The sequence below is a fragment of the Amphiura filiformis genome, chromosome 17 (genome assembly GCF_039555335.1).
Source record: "Amphiura filiformis chromosome 17, Afil_fr2py, whole genome shotgun sequence".
Taxonomy (NCBI): Eukaryota; Metazoa; Echinodermata; class Ophiuroidea; order Amphilepidida; family Amphiuridae; genus Amphiura; species Amphiura filiformis.
In genome coordinates this window covers 1,979,968-1,999,289 of record NC_092644.1, presented here as the reverse complement: position 1 = coordinate 1,999,289, position 19,322 = coordinate 1,979,968, and the positions used below count along the sequence as shown (strand labels likewise).

Below are 19,322 nucleotides of genomic sequence, written 5' to 3'. Positions count from 1 at the left end.
GGGAATTTTACGTAACAGACAGCTCGTCATCGATATGGGATTACGAGCTTCACCTAAGAGGTCAATTGATTGATACCGGAAATGTTGCAGTATGTTTATGGTTTGATGGACTCGATTTTTTGGTAAGAAATTATCCTTTAGAAGCATTTTACCGCCAGAAATCATGTCAAGTAAAGTAAGAATTATTATGATCTGAAGAAGATCGTTTGTCTTAAGCTTAAAGGAGAGGATGAGAGACAAAATTTGGGCCTAAACAAGTTCACCCAAAAAGTCCAAGAATAAGTTCATCATGCACGGATGAGTTTAAATACGTGCAAGCCGTGAGGTAAGCTTAAAAAATTTAAAGCCTTCACAATATTTTGTCTAACTGCACCATTAGACGATTATATGTATAGGTAAATTTGGTCTTAAAACCTCATGTCTATAGCGTACTTCATTGATAGTAAAAAAAGGCCATAAAAATAAACAACATCATCATGTACGTAGGTACATTACATAGGTAGGCCTATGCTAGGTGAATAAGCCAAATCGCTATTGTAACTTCCGGGTTTTTTTAGGACACTTTGCCCTTTGACCTATCTGGAAAATTCAGAAAAATTCGGGTTTTGTGCGTACAAAATATAATTTAAAACGTGTTACTAGAATAAAAACAAACTTAAAAAACATTATTATTAAATGAATTAATTATTTAAATATTTTTAATGATAAACATTATGACAATAATAAATAAATTATTAATAATTACAGCAATTTTCGCGATAGGTCAAAGGACAAAGTGTCCTAAAACTGCAAAAACTGTCCCACAATGCATTGCAAACTTCCAATGCCGATTGGGCTTATTCAAATTTGCCATCAAACTGTAACATTTTACATATCAAATTAAAGCCCTTGAGTAAAGAAACCCAAAACTAAAATGATTTTTGTCATAGCACTTTCCGTAACAAAGTTACATCTTGTCAAAAATTGACTTTCATCAAAAAGATTCTGCTAGCAAAATTCCCCAAAGCGGCATTTAGGGGTGTTTCTAGATCTTAGTCTCATGGCGATAGCAGCTTTTTTAATGGAACTCTAAAATTCCATAATGCGACTTGATTATCACCATAAAAAATCATATATTTAGGTAGGTTTCCTTCACCGACCTGTTCTCGAAAAAAATTTAACTTTCTATGTAAATATGCATTGTGTTTGGGCCCGGTCTCGGCGAATTTCGCTGACTAGCAAATGTGTTAACTAAGGTTTGCCTGGGATACCTAATGAATGACATGCCAGGGGCAGGGATGACATGCATTATTTTAAACTGTTCTGACTTTCTCAAAATTTGGTGAGGGATCCCTATAGCTTGAAGAAAGTATGTGCTTGCAATGTGTTTATATAAAATTTTATAAACATGATATTAATACAGTTGTTTCTCAAGACTCAAGTGTTTCGGACATAATGTCTGAATTGGGTATCAACCCTTCCATCATAGAAAAATCGCAAGACTCACTAACTTCCACAAGGCAAGGGGGGGGGGTGTCTCCTGGCGGTCCCGGTGCAAAAACTGTTGCACCCGGTTCGTTGTCACTCTCGTCATTCCAACAAAAACTGTTTCATCACCATGAGTGCCAATAAAAACTGTTACATGTATCTGCATTCATACCTACCACAAACAGTCCGTGATTAGAACCAGTTACCGAATCTAACAGATATCCAAGACTCAACCAAATAGAGAAGCAGTAACCAACCACTACCTTCACTACCACCCTTAAAAGGGTCAATCATTCATTGGGGAAAGAAATTTTATCCAAAAACCGAATTTCTATGTATATCGGATAATTTGCTCCATTCTTGGCCCTGTATTGATCAGCTAAATGAAATCTAGTGCTCCCCATGCTCAAATCAGACCTATAGTTTAGCCGTTGAAAGCATGTTTGCTTACCTGAATGCTGTGTGATATTTAATATGGGTAGTTTCCCCTAAATGGCCTTATCATTGATGCCAAAATAGAGATCCTATTCATGCCTTATATTAAGTATGCTTGGACCAGGAGCTAAAATGAGCTCCTGGTCCAAAAGATGGCTCCTGGTCCTATAGTTTGTAGTGTAAAATATTGGACACACCAGGAGCCAAAACCTGGCAACCATGGGGTAAAAAGAGCCTGGGTGCCTGCTTAATATAAGCCTTGATCCTATTCAAGTGTAGGTAGCTGACATGGTCCCCTAATTGACAAAATGCTCAAAATCCAACCCTTTTTGTACATTTTCATTTTATATATATTGATGCATAGCACTTTAATTTTGAGTTTGAACCAAAGAATTAAAACCAGAGAACCAGAGACTCAACCGTCATCTTGATACATATGGAGCACAATACCTAAACGCTTCAGACGAGATGCAGAATTGTTTTCGTTCGTTTCCGGGCACCGTCGGCAATAACCTATATTCCTCCAATTTTCCACCAATAGCTGATGGCACTATGGCGGTATAGGGAGTCCGAGTTCTTTGGTTTTAATTCTGTGATTTAATGGTCTCCTTGCTTCAACCATAACATTAACATCATGTTTTTTGGTTGTTTTTTTTTTGCTTTTGTTTTAGATTATTAGTTTACCATCATCATCTTCATTTTCCAACGCATGTTTTGATATAGTGAATATTTACCATGGCAACAGAAACAAAGCATACAAATCCATGCACAGTGGCAGATCTGGAATTTGTTGTGGCAGGAGAAACTGGAGTTATTATGTGTCCAAGTCGACCATTTGATGAAGTTTATCCCAAGATATTTATTGGAGAAAAGTAAGACTCTTCAAATTCAAAATCTTTTCATTTTTCTTCTACTTCTTTGGATCAGTTTGGTTATCAACATCCTTTAAAGAAGATGTTCCAAATTCTCCCATTCCCTGGGGTGTGGATAGAAAAAGTTGGCTAACTTTAAAAAAAGGTAAAAATTCATCAATTTAAGTTTGTGCTTCCTTCCTCGGTCTGAATTTGTCTGCTGCCATGGTAATGTTACACATGTACATGTATGCATGAAATTCTTCTTCTTCTTAATTTTAAATTTAAAAACATTGTCAACTGTTACAGATTGCTTGGCAAGTTATGAAATTCATGATGCATGATGGGTAACATGATTACCACGGCAACAAGACCACCAAGGAGGAAGTACTCTCACCCTTGTACCCCACAAGTCCTCCAAGTGATCGCTAGGGCCAGAGGGAAAGACGGCCTGTTTCATATGCCTCGCCATTCTTATGATTTAGTCTACCCAAACATCATAATCGGAAAAGAGTATGTTTTGATTTTTATTATACAACATAGCACCATAACATGTTCTCAAAAGTTCTTTAAAAAATTAGCAAAGATACTGTTAAAAAAATAATGTCATGATAATAATATACCGTAAAAACTTGATAGTTAATTAAATAGCATATATGTGCTTATTATTGAGCGCTTTTAAAACATGCACATATGAAGTGCCCCATCCACAAAATTGTAAAGGGTTTGAGCAAATCAGTAAACCTGCAAATTTGTGTTTCAACCCCATTAGCTCAGTTGATAGAGCGCTGGATTTTGATACAATTTCATGTCTTTAAATGTGCTCGATAGTAAGCACATATGCTAACTATCGAGTTTTTACGGTACTATAAGATATCTAGGAAGTATTTAATTTCTACTCCAAAGCTTATTGACTTTTGGAAAACTTTTTGACTTCCAAATCTCATTGTGTTGCCATGGTAGCCATATTACTATATTCACATTAATGCTCATTTGCACGATAATTTAATGTTCATTAAATTTTGCTTGCTAGTCTGTTGGTGGTCAAAATATGTAAAAAGATTTTGAAATTAAAACATATCTATATTAATCTTTTGACAGACAATAACGTTACCATGGCAACACATGCATCAAAATATCCCCCTGTGTGCACTACTGAGATTTTGGAAAACATAGTTAAGGATGATGAGGGCGATATTAATTACCCTTCACATCCTTATGATGAAGTTTACTCTGACGTGTACATATCAGATGGGTAAGGAGAATATTACATAATGTTCTAGTTGTGAAAAAAAAATGTATTGGTTAAGTTTATAGACCACTTGACATCATTGTTATTCAACAAAGGCGAGGAACTGGTCTATTGATATGCTTGAACAAACCGCTACACTGTTCAATGGCTTACTTGTGCTATATGAAATGTGGTGGGCGATTTTAAAATGTACGTGCCCTGAGCAAACTATGATGCGTAAGCACTCCAGGGTAAAGAAAAAGGGAAATTGCCACAATTGGCACGCATACTGCCTGGCAATGATGTCACAATGTCAAATGGTCTATATGTGACAATCCATGTCGAAACGCTCGTAATGTTGGCCCCTGGTCAATTTTGTTTTCTTCTGTGTTTAGAAAATATATATCATAAGCTTTACAATGATACATGTATATCATTTGACTTCAAACAATATCCAGAAGCGGAGTTATGGCTTGTTAAACTTTGCTCCTTCAGTAAAAGGGTACATTATTTTGGTGCTACAATATTTCTCTTTTTCTACATTGCTGGTATTACATATCAAATTGTCATAATTGGTGGTCACTTCAAATCATCCTCAAGTCAACGAGGTTCAGGAATGTCCTCTCATTGTTGATTAACACACCACTTGAACAGGATTTGGCCAAAGCAAACAAAGTCTAGCGCTATTTACTAACTCTATACATAAGTATAAGCTTATTATCCTCTTCAACAATATGATTAAAGATTGGCGTTTGACTGATACTGAAATGAGGGCAAAAAAAACATGTAGGGCAAACATATGAATACATATATGAATACAATCTTTATGCACATTTTGCACTGTAACTCGAAATACAATTTGCCGACTTTACGGTTTGAGATGGATGTTCACATATATTATGTATATATTTTGAAGAAGAAAAAAAAACAAGAAAAGAATAAACAAATCAGATACATTGGATTGTGTTCAGGGTTTCTTGATTCAAATATTCAAAGCAATTTTTGAATGAAAAATATGAACTCCATTTATGTTATGTCATTTAGAACAAATTAGCATTCTGGATGTTTAGTAAATCATGGGATGCTTCCTGTGTTATGAAGCATGTAAATGTTGCAGCCAGTGAGATTCAATGCCCTGGTTGTTTCACTGTGATTAAGTTAAAAGTTACGATGTAATTTTATGCATAATAGTACGGTAAGCACAGGGAAAATGCATGTTTTTTTAGACCAAATTTCGTGCACCAGTTTTAGAAAATTCTTGATTTGCCCATAATATTCCCCAAATGCCTGCATTTTCCCAAAAAAGTTCAAATTTGCAGTTTTTAAATTTTTTTATATATTTTTCTTCTTTTTTCTCTCTTGGAATCCCCCCTCGACACAGTGCTGGTTAATTTATCGCCACTAGACTGAATTCATTAATAATTTAAGTCCTACAGTCTATTTTCTATACTTTTTTCTGCAAAGATTGTATTGCATATTGCCATGGATTCTTTCAATTTTAGGAAATTTTTTTTGTGGAAAATGAATACTTTAAAAATGGATATCTTGGAAAAATCTTTAAAATTTGCGGCCGAACCTAAAACTCACGATTATGATGTTTTATTGCACATCACAAAGTCTCCTGGTGCTTATAGTTAGGGATGCTTAGCGGGTGCTACAGTGTTGGTATGTATATATTCATCACCATTTATTTTTTCTGCAGGGAAACCGCATTGGACAAAGGATTATTACAAAAACTTGGCATAACTCATGTTGTCAACTGTGCACAAGGTCCAAAGTTTGGACATGTCAACACCTCTGAAGAATATTACCAGGTGAGGCTTGATGCTGTCAAAGGCTGCCAGTTTCCACTTAAAGAGGAAGCCCTGCCAGAGCAGTTCTTCTGGGGTGAACCAAACCTGCCTGGTTATCATATAAATCAAGTGACAAGGTTATCTCTGAATTTAATAGGTATTAAATATAATTGATATTTTAATGTTATTGCATCAATTAGCACCTGTCAAATTCAGAGGTAACTTTGTCACTGATTAGTTTGATAACCAGGCAGGTTTGGTTCAACCCAGAAGCACCGCTCTGGCAGAACTTCCTCTTTAATGGGCTAAACATTTAAACGGTAAACAAATTGAATGTTTAAACCTAAAAATGAGGCCTAAACAAGTCAACAATGCTTATCAACAATAGCTGGACCCTTTTAAAACAATTTAAAATTATTAAATATTAAAGTACACACCATATATTTACCGGACTGTGTGCATTTTAATATTTGTTTTTAATAATTTCAAATTGTTTTAAAAGGGTTCCAGCCTTTTTATCAACCACTGTTTTTGGACTTCCAACAGTTTTTTTTTTGGCAAAACGTGACAGACTTAGTACTATCAGTGAAGTAATGCAGCCATTATAAATATGCATATTGCTTCAGAACTAGGCTTCAAAAAACATTGTTTGATTGGCGTAACCCGACCGACCATAAAAGTAGGCCTTACCCTAGATTTTTTTGGCAAAGAAAGGTGGTTTATTTACGCACATTTTGATACCCCTTGTGCCCAATGTTAATAATATGTGTTTTCAAAGGAAAAAGTTGCATTTACAGCAATCAATGGTTATTAAATGCAAGCATAATTAATATGTGGCATGTAAACACACCATATAATCGTCACACTGAATTCAAATCAATACAATTTATTTACACAGGGTACAGGAATGCAGTTTTATGCCATCAAAGCTAATGATGTAGCAGGGTTCAACATAGCGCCTTTTCTGGAACCAACAGCAAATTATATCGACCAAGCATTGAAGAGTGGCGGTAAGATTAAAGACATGTGACTAAGGGTAGGGGACTTGTGGTGGGGGTATGTGGGTTGGTAATGTGTTCTTAAAGTGATACCATATCGTGGGCCGTATCAAATAGTGGCATATTCTACATTTTAAACATTTTTGAGAAAATTGGTACATTAGTTTGTTATGTTCTACTCTATATATTCACCAAAATCCATGCCTCAAAGTGCATGGCTTAATTAGTAAGATATTAATTAATTTAATAATGTCATATTTGCAAAACCCTGAAATGTCTGTATCACATAACAACGTATTTGTTGATCACCTATACTACGCAAGCTCAGTGTGTCTTATCTGCAATTTGAAGAATTTGCTGTTTCACAGAGTGAGGTATTTGCGCGACATATTTAGGCGATAACATTGCACGTTAAAATTTTGGGGAGAAAAATCACGAATACGCAAATTGCGCATTTTTGGGCATTTTCAAAAACTGGCGCGTGCATTTTACTCTCAAAAATAGCGCGTTTTCCCTATGCTTAATTTATAAGAATTCAGAGCGCTAAAAAGTAACTTGGGGAAGTTTTTTCTTGGGTTGGTTTGAGAAACCTGACCTGAAAGAATATGTTCTGTCAAGCAGCTATAAATTTTCAGAGTGTGATAAAACTTAACCCCATGAGAACTACCTGCCAATTGACCAAAAAGAAGTTTTCATTATCAATTGGATCAGCAACATTGTTAGAATGATATCACCACACAAAAAAGTTGGGGTGAATTATTGCAAAGCTCCATTCTGATTGGTGATTAAAGTGAAGATATCATGTAATTAACCAATCAGAGGCAATAATACATCAGCAGGTAGTGCTCAGTGGGGTAAGATATATTTTTGTTGAAGCTAACTGTTTTCATATAACAATGCTGTATTTTTACAGGTAAATTATTAGTGCATTGTTGCGAAGGATTCAGCCGGTCCACAACAGTTGTTGTCGCCTACCTCATGCTGCATAAAGACATGGACGTCAGGGACGCACTCAAGGAAATCAGAAGTAAACGAGAAGTCTGTCCGAATCAAGGATTCATGCAGATATTATGCGATCTTAACACACAACTGGACGAGAGGCGACGGAATCCATCAGGTGCTGTGGAGACTAGACAGAAGTATACTACTCCGTGTACTGAAGAGGATTTGGAATTGATCATTACTGGGAAAGCTGGGATGGTTATGATGCCTTCACATGCTTCAGATGAAGTATATCCAAATATTATCATTGCAGACAAGTAAGATTTTTTTTTTAATTCAAGACATTTCAGAATTGTATATTTTCATGACCATATTTGGAATCAGAATGAAAAATGTGTTATAATGAGTACAAACAAGCCTAGTATTGGTTCAGTGGTTCTTTAGGTAGCACTTGATATTTTGGGAAGTATCACCAAACTTGGGACTTTTTATGATGAAGCTTATGGCAGAGCATTAACTAACAAGCAAATAAGATGCTGTTGTAAAAGACTGTAAAACTTGTCCATGATGCATGCAAGTTCCCATTGAACATGTACACAAAGGAGGGCTTTATAGTCCGGGGGTACTCAGTACAAATGACCATACGGGACGTGCATGCAAACATGGGTAGCATTTTCAGCCTTCTGGTATATCAATGACCCCTTTTCAAAGCCTATTTTGGTATATGAATGGGTCCTTTTTCAAAATTTTCTCATTTTTTTAGGAAAACAGCCCAATTTTTCCTTAATCTAACCAAAATTTTCAAAATGTTCCCAAAATTTTGGGAAAACTTGTAAAAACTAAGACAATTTTGGTTAAATTTGGCTGAAAATTTCGACTTTTGGTATATCAATGGGTCCAAATTTCTTGAAAAATTGGTATATTTATGGGTCCACTTCCAAAATCTCAGCGCACGTCCCTACCAAAACCAAACTTGAGTACCCCGGCTTTATAACAGCAATATTATGGAGGCTCTTAGGTTTTGGATTGTTTTTACAAAGGTTTGCCTACGTAGCTCTTAATATTGGCAAAACACATTGAATGAAGAATGCAAGCAAGCAAGCACACAAATTGAAGTTTACTGGGCACTTGGCGAAATAATCCAGATATTTCACTCCATGAGTGACATGGCAGGTCACAGTGATAAAATCCCTATACGCTGTAGAAATTTACTCTGCACTGATGTTCGGGGTTAGAAGGTCACAGGATTCATCCTGGCTACATGCGCAGCAAAATTTGATATGCATCTGCAATTGTTTGACCCATGACCCTGTTGCTATGTCACACTGGATTAAATTCCCCGACTTGAAGTGGTCATGTTCGATTCCTGTGTTCCCAAGTCAAGTGATGAATAAAGGAAGTAGCTTTTGGAGAAAACCGCTTATTCTGGAGATCGGAGTGAAAATATGATGGTTTTCATTGAATTGTAACGCTACTGTAGCTGATTCTAAGACACAAAATATGCTCTGGCTGTGTAGATGGGACATTCACCAAAAAACCTCATTTTTCACAAGAAAATAAATCTCACATTTAATGTATATTTACAGCAATAGATGCTTTTTTCCAAGTGGCAATTGGAAAATATGTGTAGCTTAATCCTCTGATTAGCTCTGATATTGTTAAATCATCAGGCATGAGCATTTTCAGGCTTTGCCAGAATTCATGCAGTTTTGTTGTCCAAAGTTTTTTTTCCAGCCTGTTTTGAGCCTTTTAAGGCTGAATTCACACGCTTTTTCAGGCAGTTTTAAAAGCCATTTTCATGTCTGAATCATTCAGTTCATTTAATCATTCATTTAATCATTCTGAGCAGTGGTATACTTTTTGATTATTAGCCTGTCTGAGATTTTGAAGTTTATATGCAATGCATGTAAGTAATAGAAGATTGTGGAATTGTGTTTTTAATAACATACTGCTATTTATGTGATTAAAGAGTTTAACTTTAAAAGATGAAAGAGTTTAACTTCAACACTACACTATTTGGGACAATACTACCCTATTTGGGACAACCTGCTAATGCCCAGCGGGGGCGGCACTACATCGTAACATCCTATGACGTCATTCTGTCAATCATATGATGTCATTCTGTCAATCATATGACGTCACACAGTGTCGACGTCCTATACGATAAATATAAATTTAATACTCCGTTGGTGAGCGACGGGCGTGTGGTATTTCACCGAACGCAATAAAAGGAATTCTATCTGATTGGCTAGCAATCGATCGCTTAGGTCGCTTAGTAGTCAACTACAAACTCAAAACTGAGCATCGTATTCAATTCGATTGAAATCGATATTCTATTATTGCCGTAGATAAAGAGAGTGATAGTGTGTCAATAATGTACATTGTATTGCAGCTGGATTTTACATGCATTCTTTTATATACATTTTTTCTCAAAGAGTTGAATATGATCAAAATTTTTACTCAGGATTTCAAATTTTTTACCCGCAAATTGCAGTTAAACATATCCACAGCAAAATACCGGTCCTCACTAATTAGTGTATTTAATTTCCAGTTAGTGTATTTAAGATAAAACCTGACAACAAATACAATTTTCTTGCAATAGAAATATCATATGGGATACTGATATGGTAGGCCGCAACCGCCATTAACGTGGAGCTGCTACGCTGTAGCTGACTTTTTGCTCCGTGGAGCCAAATTGACCAATCATGATCATGTTAGAGTTTTTCATTACTCGGAGGTAAAACTGACCAATTAAGTCGACTTACTCATTACGTGAAGCGAATTTATTCATTAAGAATTTGCCAGACGAAGCGTCACGTGAGTTGCAAGATATCCTTGGTCACGAAAGTTATGATTCAAAAAGTAGTTTATGAAAAGTACGAACTGACTTATTATTAAGATGGACATGCACTCATAAGAAACTCATACAGTATTGTACATAACTATATAGCTAGGCAGAGTGGTGGTAAACTATGCACACAGTTCTGCGATCTGCAGTGTATCGCCGGGAGCTAATTTGTATAACTTGCGCGGTGTCCCTGCGGAATTCCACCTTCAGCAAACTGCAAACCAGTTCGGATTTACTTTATATACTAGTAGTAGGCCATACATACTGTAGTTACTGTCCGTTTTCCTATACACAATACTCAGTGCGCTCACCATTGACGCGTGACCTCTACAAATAGTGTATGTTAGAAGTATAGGCCATTGCCTAGTTGCGTCACTGTGTAAAAAATAACCGCCAATATTTAAAATATTCTCTGAAATTCTAGAAAATATAGTTTTGTAACATGTCCTAAATTTTTAGCTAATTTAGGTGTTTGGAAATATTGGTACTTTTGTACCAAAAAATATGAAGAAATTATTTCTAAACCGTGTTAAGTCATTAAGCTTCTCATTTTCAAGAACGCTGGTTAACAATAAGCAGACTATTGTCTCATTTCGTAAACAAAAGCCCACAGTATTGTTACCTTGCATTCGCTTTATAATCGTTTACCCCACTGAAACTATAATACCAGCTCATTGCTCATTGCACAGGTAAAACAGACACAAGTGCAGTGTGTATTTAAACCAGAGAAGATCTGATGTAACATAGTTGAGCTGTTTTCATTGAGTGTTATCTTGGTTTAATAGATTTTAATAGGGTTTAAGTCCTTCAAAGGTCGTGGTGAGTTCTACTGTAGACATGACTGCATCATGATTATTTTAAAGTCAACAACATTCAACAATATGATCACCGTGATAGTATGAGAGTATCAGTACTGTGGGTGTCAGTGATCCTGGCCTGACACAATAGACAAACAAACAAACAAACAAACACGCCACACACATGACACATGCATGCAAGGTAACATTGACTATACACTAATCAAACAATGGTATTGATCCTGTACAACTGGTCGTGGTTTATTTACAATCGATTCATTTAAAATCCCCATAGTAAACATTAATTTTGGCAAGAGTTTTCTCTCTGGAACGAGGATGCATCCACTGGCTCCAGCGTAATGAAAAGATCTAACATGATTGGTCAATTTAGCTCCACGAAGCGAAAAGTAAGCTATGCGTAGCAGCTCCACGTTGTGGCGGTTACGGCCAGCCATATATTGATCATGCGAAAATCGTAAAACATAGAATAGAAACAGTGTGGCAGGCTCTCAAAATTTCAAATTGTATGCTTAGCCTGAGTCGCACGGTCTATCTCGAACAAAATCACCATGCGTAGTTGTTGAAAAACGTGAGGATTCATCGTACTATCACGGCAATTTTTAACACGAAGATATAGGGACGATGACGGTGTGCGTCATCAGTGAAAGTTATCCCGATCGTAGACAAGATATCATCACAGCATCACCATCGGCTGAAGATGCTAGTTGAAGTAGTGAAAACGTTCCAGGTGAGCGAAAAATATTGTAGTGTTGAAGTTAGACTCTTTAATCATTTTATCTACCACTAATATCCACTCGTATGCTATTTATGTATTTAGTACAACAGCATTAGACAAAGGCAAGTTAGAGAAGCTGCAAGTGACTCATGTTGTCAACTGTGCACAAGGCCCTCAATATGGACATGTGAACACTACTGAAGAATATTACCAGGTAAGGGTACAGTGATTCTAATTACATATTTTTTTGTTTAGGCCAAAAGAAAGGTATGCCTCACCTGTCACACACGTTCATTTTTTGAATTGAAGAAATTTGCCAAATTTTTTAAAACAGATTAATATGCATGTTCAGCAAATGTAGGTTTTAAGCTTACTCAAATGATATGGCAGGGAAATTTCTGCATTTTGGTAACCTTTTAGTGGAAAAATTTAACAATTATGGGGGCATTTATTAGAAGGGGTGACTATTGCAGACAATACAGGTTATTTTTTTCACATGTGACTCAAGGCAATTTATTTAGGCTTCAATATCTGAACCCAGGAGGGCTAACAAGATGGGAGCTAAGGGCAATTTTTCCCTGAAAATCCCAAAAATAGCCCTCGAAAATTAAATTACTGGATTTTGAATAGAAAGCAGCTCCCCCTCCTGAAAGGAAACTATTTTGAGCTTATGGATCAAAAAAAAATTGGGAATATTAGTATTTAACCCCAAAATCCCCCCAAAATTTAAATTAAGGAGGCGTTTTTTTTTTCTTCAAAATTATCCCCCAAAATAAAATATATTTTGAGGCCTGTCTGAACCTACTGTATAGGAGGAGGTGCACTAGCTCCAATAGCTGCCTTATAGACATTTGACATTTTCTGCATTCTACATTGTGCACATCTAAAAAAATATGACAACTGGCAGCTATTTCAGATGGGGCGATCTTGCACTGTAGTTTTGGTGAAGTTTATAGCGTATACGGAAGTTGGGTTCTGATTTGTTAATTGAATCACATCATCATCACATCGGCACCTCATTCGCTGGTCAAGCTGTGCAGCATCGTGGTATCTTGTTCTTTTTACGTGGTAATCAGGCAGCAGACGGACACCGCTGATGTAATTTGCTGAATAGTATAACTTCTTGATGTATCGCAAGACGCAGATTATAATGAAATTTGATACACTTTTGATTCGTTACTTTTGATACGTATCAAAAATGTATCAAATAAAATGTATAAGAATTGGAACCCTCATTTGATACACTTTTATATATCAAAATTGTATTAAAACTGTTATCAAATTAGTGTTGCAATTCTTATCCTTTCATTTCATACACATTTCATATAGTATATAAAAAGTGTATCAAATGGTTAGATAATGTATCAAAAATGTATCAAATAAGTTGCGTGTATCAAATGGAACCAGTGATCGAATTTAGGAAAAATAAATGGTTGTCCCACGGACAACCAGATTACAATTTCTGGTTGTCCGTCTAAGTTTTTGGTTGTCCGTAGGCCTACAAATGTGACTTTTTGCTAGATTTATGGTTGTCCGGCGGACAACCAAATCAGTATTTTTGGTTGTCCGGCGACTTTTTTAGTTGTCCCGGGCAACCGGACAACCAAAATTTCGAACCCTGAATGGAACATATCAAAACTGTATCAAATGGAATATATCTGTACATTTGTGTTTGTCCAGGAAACGGGGATGCAATTTTATGCCATCAAAGCAGATGATTCCGCAGGGTTCAACATTATGCCTCTATTAGAACCAACAGCAAATTATATCGACCAGGCACTTAAGAGTGAAGGTAAGGTCTTGTGTAATTCATAATGGCATGTATGAATGTTTGTATCTGCTTACAAATGACAAACGATTATTATTTAAAAGTCTCTACTTTTCAAACTTGCATTAAATTGTCTTTTGTAATGAAAAGATTCTGCAAACTTAAAAACCTTGCAATTTAAAATTCAATTCATTTGGTTCCAAGCCATGTTATATGAGTCATGGCCAATTGGAAAAGCTGTTAAAAATACTCTAGAGTGCATAAATTGTATTATTGTACTCTCACAGTTTTGCATATTATGCACAGTGCATTCACGTCTTGCACGATTAAATCATTTTTCGTGAAGGTTGGTGCATTGATATTGGTCAAAATTTCTAACATTTTTTAGTATTTTGTTTGTTATAAAAAATAGCAGAAATTCTTTGTCGTTTATGAAATAGGATCCCTTGTTACTCAAGAAATTGATTTCAATAATGCACTGAATGTTGAGACTTACGAAGACTTTACTTTGCTCCTTGCCTAAACTTGAAACAAGACACAACAATATGCAGTGTACAAAGAAACTCAACATTTTCAAGGCCCATTCTTGCCCCAAGGTCAGTGGAAATCTACAGGCCCTTATCAGTTTTCACTTGGTGTTGCCTCAAGGGCTCATCTTATTTCTAAACAGTCCTTACGAAAGATGCTTGTCGTCTCGTGCTAGAGTCTGTCTCGCCTCAAGTTGAGAGTAACACCATGATCGATTTCGCAGTGGCACATTTGAATGGAGCATGCTAATACAATCCCGTGGGCATATACACATGCATGGAAGGGCAATTTGTCCATATGGTGGTAACGCAACAGTGTAAACAGCGATTCTAGTCTGCCACTGCAAAATCCAACATGGTGTTACTCTCAACTTGAGACGAGACACACTAAAGTAAGGCAAACAAAAACAAAATTGTTGTACGTACAGACTTGTCAAGTACATATAGGGTCGGTCGATCTGGATTTTTTTATTTCTGGGGAGGCTGAATTGAAAAATAATCACCAAAAACTTGAAAAAAATGAATATGTTTGCAAACATAGTTTGACAGTTTTGTTGGAATTTTTTTCAAAAAGTCCAAATCAATCCAAAGACAGTTGTTTTTAATTGCATACAGCTGAAGCAGCTGGGTCAGGACCACGACACTCCGGCACTTGTTGGAAGACATCTAGTACAGCAGACAGTACATGTACAATGTGATTCTTTCATTTATAATTAGGATTACGTCATTGCCAGAGCTTGTTTATTTGTTCATTAGAATGATTGACAGCGGTGGGCGGACTTATACGCCTTGTATACCGCTCACAAAACAGAGCTCTGGCAATGACGTAATCCTAATTATAAATGAGAGAATCACATTGTACATGTACTGTCTGCTCACTCTGCTGTATTAGATGTCTTCAACTGCGGTATAGCATGGTATAGGCAGTTTGTACAGAGTGTCGCTTCTCTATCTTTTTTTCTCGGGCTGGGTCGGTTGGGTCCATAGAACATAGAACAGGTTTGTTTTATTTATCGCCAAAAATATCTTCTTTTTCCAGGCAAAGTGGTGGTTCACTGTTGCGAGGGATTCAGTCGGTCAGCAACTGTTGTTGTCGCCTACCTCATGCTTCATAAAGACATGGACGCCAGGGATGCACTCAAGGAAATCAGAAGTAAACGTGAGGTCTGTCCCAATGAAGGATTTATGAAGATACTCTGTGATCTCAACGTCAAATTGGAAGAGCGTCGTTAGAAATTGAAGGTGACTCAATAGTACTGCCAGTGTTACATTTATGTACCTTACAGGTTTCAATGGTGGGACCAAATCCGATGGCTATTATTGAAATAAGAATTAATGAACATGATGAAGGATTGATGAAGATATGAATTTGGACTACCGTAAAAACTTGATAGTTAGCATATGTGCTTACTATCGAGTGCTTTTAAAACATGCAAACATGAAGAGCCCCATCCACAAAAGTATTTGTTTTGAGCAAATCATCGATACACATAGTTACATATGAACAAGTAAACCTGCAAATTTGTGTCTTAACCCCATTAGCTCAGTTGGTAAAGCGCCGGACTTTGGTACAATTTCATGTTTTCAAAAGCGCTTGATAGTAAGCACATATGCTAACTATTGAGTTTTTACAGTATGTGATCTGAATGTCAGATTGGAAGAACATCGGTAGAAATGAAATATGTCTTTATAAAGAAATACTGCATGTGGCACATACACATACCTCACAGCATTTACTGCTGGCACCAAATTACATGTGTACCATGTTGATGAAAATAATTGACAGATTTATGAAGATGCTGAATGTCAGATTCGAAGAGCACTGGTTGAAATGAGAGATGCCTTGAAGCCACATCACTTTCACATACCTCACTGATCTCACTGCTTTCACCATATACCATGTACAGTCCCCTTAAGTAAATGTGACCTGCTCCCTCCCATGAAATGAGTGTTAAGCTGAGAGTACCAAATTAAGAGAGGTGCTACTTCGATCGCTAAAGTGAGGACAGCATGAGCTCGGTACCTGCGTAAGAGTCTGTTCGACAAAGGTGATTGTGAATATGTAATGATATGAATGAGCTATAATGTGATGTAGCTACGAAAAGGATGATTGACAGTGCCATATATGGTTCATTGGGCGGAGCCATTATGCCCATATTAGGCTGTTGTTGTGCAGACGTCACACTCTGTGAACGGTACAAAAAGGTGACTGATAGATCTATTACGGCTTGGCAGCAGACATATTGCAACTGTCCTCTGACCCTGAATGTATGTCACATACACAGACCGTGACCTGGGTCGACGCGTACAAAGCAGGGGATGCGACCGTGCCACAGCTCGTGTCTTCGGAATCGGTATAGGCAATTTGTACAGAGTGCTGCTAGCCTGTGTTAAGTCACAAGTTGGTAGTTTTGAGACCTCCTGGCTGCTGAGTTGGTGTTCTTTCTTTAACATGCAGAAGTACAAGTTAGTAGTATGTATTTGCTAATGGGTCATTCTGCAAGCCTGTACAAATGTATGTCCTTTGTGAATAGGCCACAATGGGTCATTTACAGAGGATATACATCTGGCATGTACAGGTGCGGGTCAAATAGAGGGCGCCAACTCAGCAGCCAGGTCTCGAAACTTCCAACTGACTACTTTATGCCTTTTTTGTGGGAGCAGGTCACAAATAGAAAAAATGGGTATAATATTGATGTAGTACACTTCACCTAAATGGTTGTCATTGGTCCTAGCACACTTTACAACAATTATTCCACTGCCAGAGTGTCGTTACAGAATGTATTCTACTGGTTGACCATTTGTGCATACAACAGAATTCTTACGAGTTGTGTACGACCATCTTGTGCATGTACATCATGATTGTGCCACACTCATCACCACACCACAGTACATACCGGATCACAGCGTATACCAGAACTGTAAACAAATGTTAATACAGCTTAAGACTGCAGTCAATAACATTAAAAAAGGCTGGACTTATAATCATTTACCATTGGGCCAGATGGGCCCGGGCCCAGGACCCCCAAATTTTTGGGCCCCCAAAAATTGCCCTGTGCATCTTCCATTTAAACCGAAAAACACCATGTTATGGGCCAAAATAAGGTACAAATTTGCACATTTGTGCGCGCTGTGCACACTGGCCTGTTGAACAGCAAATTCAGCTTCAATTTGGGCTAAAATAGTCTTATATTTTTTGTGCACTTCTCGCCCAAATGTCCTAGTAAAATCTGTGCTTGTCTACTTCTAAATTGTAATACTCCCGCCGACATAGTCGATCTTATATCTAAATCAAAACTTGGCCACTTGAGTGCACATGCCTTCCTCATGGTGCGTTTGGGGGGCTCCATATTTTGACCTGGCCCAGGGCCCCAGAAAGGTAAATCCGGTCCTGCTTATAATTCATGTTTCAGTAGTTTGTGAATAATTCACTCGGCTAGCCGTTGTTGGTGCTACAATATTTTTTAAGAAAAGAATATATCTTGCAGAATATTATCATACAGGGTGAGTCAAAGTAATATGTACCCCACTTGTCAACCTGTGCATCTTTTTGAAGGCAGGACGTGGTATACTGGCATGTTTTTGTTATTTAAAATGTTCATGAAAACCAACCAGGTATATGGGTCACAGTGTCATCGCCCCGATATCTTCATGGCAGAAATCGCCATGGTAGGTTGAATCCACAGCCACGCATGGCCATATTGTTCCGACCTGTTTAATAGTTTTGAGACGCATAATGAACCGATGGACATCTGACTAAGGCTACTGACAATAGCCTGGTAATTGACCCCTCTATCTGTATGTGAGTGAGCATGTATACGCCATGAGGTCATCTGCTTTTAGACTGCCTCCACGAGTGAGTGCAGCTAGCCTACGCTGCGCTATAGTTCGGCACATATAAAATCAGAATTTTTGTCAGTTTTTGAGCTCAATATGCACGCTTCTTTCTCAATACGCAAGCTAACGACTATCACATCCTTTCAACACATATGTTCAAGTGCAAGGAAAAAAATATGGCTTCTTTAGAATAAAAAAATGACGGGAGATATTTATCATTTTCTACCCCGGTATCCAAAGATTTATCGTCTGAATATCAAATCGTGCATAGCACATTCACGTATCGATCCCGTGTATCCATTTTAGTGTCTCTGCTGTACTGGCACTGCAGCTCAATTAGGCCAAGAAAAAAAAAAAAAATGTTTGCTTGCCCTCAAATGAATTTTAACAATTGGGTTGGTCGGTCAGGATTTCTTTTTTTTTTTTTTTTTTTTTTTATTACTAGCAAACTCTACTGTTTGTATTAATTAAAAATAAAAAAATCAGACAATCTTGGTGTCAAAATGAATCAACTAACATTACAAAACAACTAAAATGTTGAAAACAAGCTCTAAAATACATTTTTTTACATCTTCAGAATGCAAAAATTTGAAAAGAAAAAAAAAACTTTTTCAGGAATTTCCAAAAATAGGGTCGGTATTCTTTTGTACAGTAAATTTTTAAAAACTTTTTTCTGATTTCCAAAATTAGGGGCGGTCGGTTGAGGGCAAGCAAACATCTTTTTTTTTTTTGCCTTACCATGCTGAAATAAAACATTTCGCAGTTAAATAATTGCGCTCAGCTGCTCTCTGGACCGCTCCTTTTGCTTTCCCATTTGGCATTTTGTAAAAATCTCAATGATATGTACTGCCATCTACAGTGACATTGTCAAAAGGGGGTGGGGCTGTGTCCCATATGATATGGTACAGGTCGGTACATTGCAACCATTGGTATATTTCACTACATACCAGCAAAAGAATTCTCAGATTGATGGTCTGTTTCTAAATTTCAATTTGGCTCGCTTTTAGCATTAAAATCAATGGCGTAATCATGGCTGTTGCTATACTTCTTAGGCCACCAGTAAACAGCAGGCTTTAGCTAAAAACAATTTTT

General features: G+C 37.0%; 1 protein-coding gene across 5 annotated transcripts; it reads left to right on the top strand.

Annotated features, from left to right (window-relative positions):
* The first annotated feature begins 33 nt into the window (after nt 1-33).
* LOC140136790 (dual specificity phosphatase 29-like) lies at nt 34-18,391 on the top strand. 5 transcript variants are annotated; one of them, XM_072158386.1, is made up of 8 exons: nt 34-122; nt 3,063-3,266; nt 5,687-5,798; nt 6,676-6,787; nt 7,689-8,034; nt 12,201-12,312; nt 13,779-13,890; nt 15,433-18,391. In XM_072158386.1, the coding sequence occupies exons 2-8, from the start codon at nt 3,094-3,096 to the stop codon at nt 15,624-15,626; spliced, it is 1,161 nt and encodes a 386-aa protein (XP_072014487.1). In that variant the 5' UTR covers nt 34-122; nt 3,063-3,093; the 3' UTR covers nt 15,627-18,391. The 5 variants fall into 5 exon arrangements, with proteins under 5 accessions (XP_072014487.1, XP_072014489.1, XP_072014490.1 ...); XM_072158388.1 differs by lacking the exon at nt 3,063-3,266 and adding an exon at nt 2,574-2,774 and having other exon boundaries at nt 39-122; XM_072158385.1 differs by lacking the exons at nt 34-122; nt 3,063-3,266 and adding exons at nt 2,599-2,774; nt 3,855-4,008.
* Nucleotides 18,392-19,322: the final 931 nt, after the last annotated feature.

What these genes read in the sequence shown, in the direction of transcription:
- LOC140136790 (XM_072158385.1), top strand. Translation starts at nt 2,741, where the DNA reads ATGAAGTTTATCCCAAGATATTTATTGGAGAAAA. An exon ending in CCTCTGAAGAATATTACCAG is followed by an intron (nt 5,799 to 6,675) that starts GTGAGGCTTGAT and finishes TTATTTACACAG; the next exon opens with GGTACAGGAATGCAGTTTTA. An exon ending in CTACTGAAGAATATTACCAG is followed by an intron (nt 12,313 to 13,778) that starts GTAAGGGTACAG and finishes GTGTTTGTCCAG; the next exon opens with GAAACGGGGATGCAATTTTA.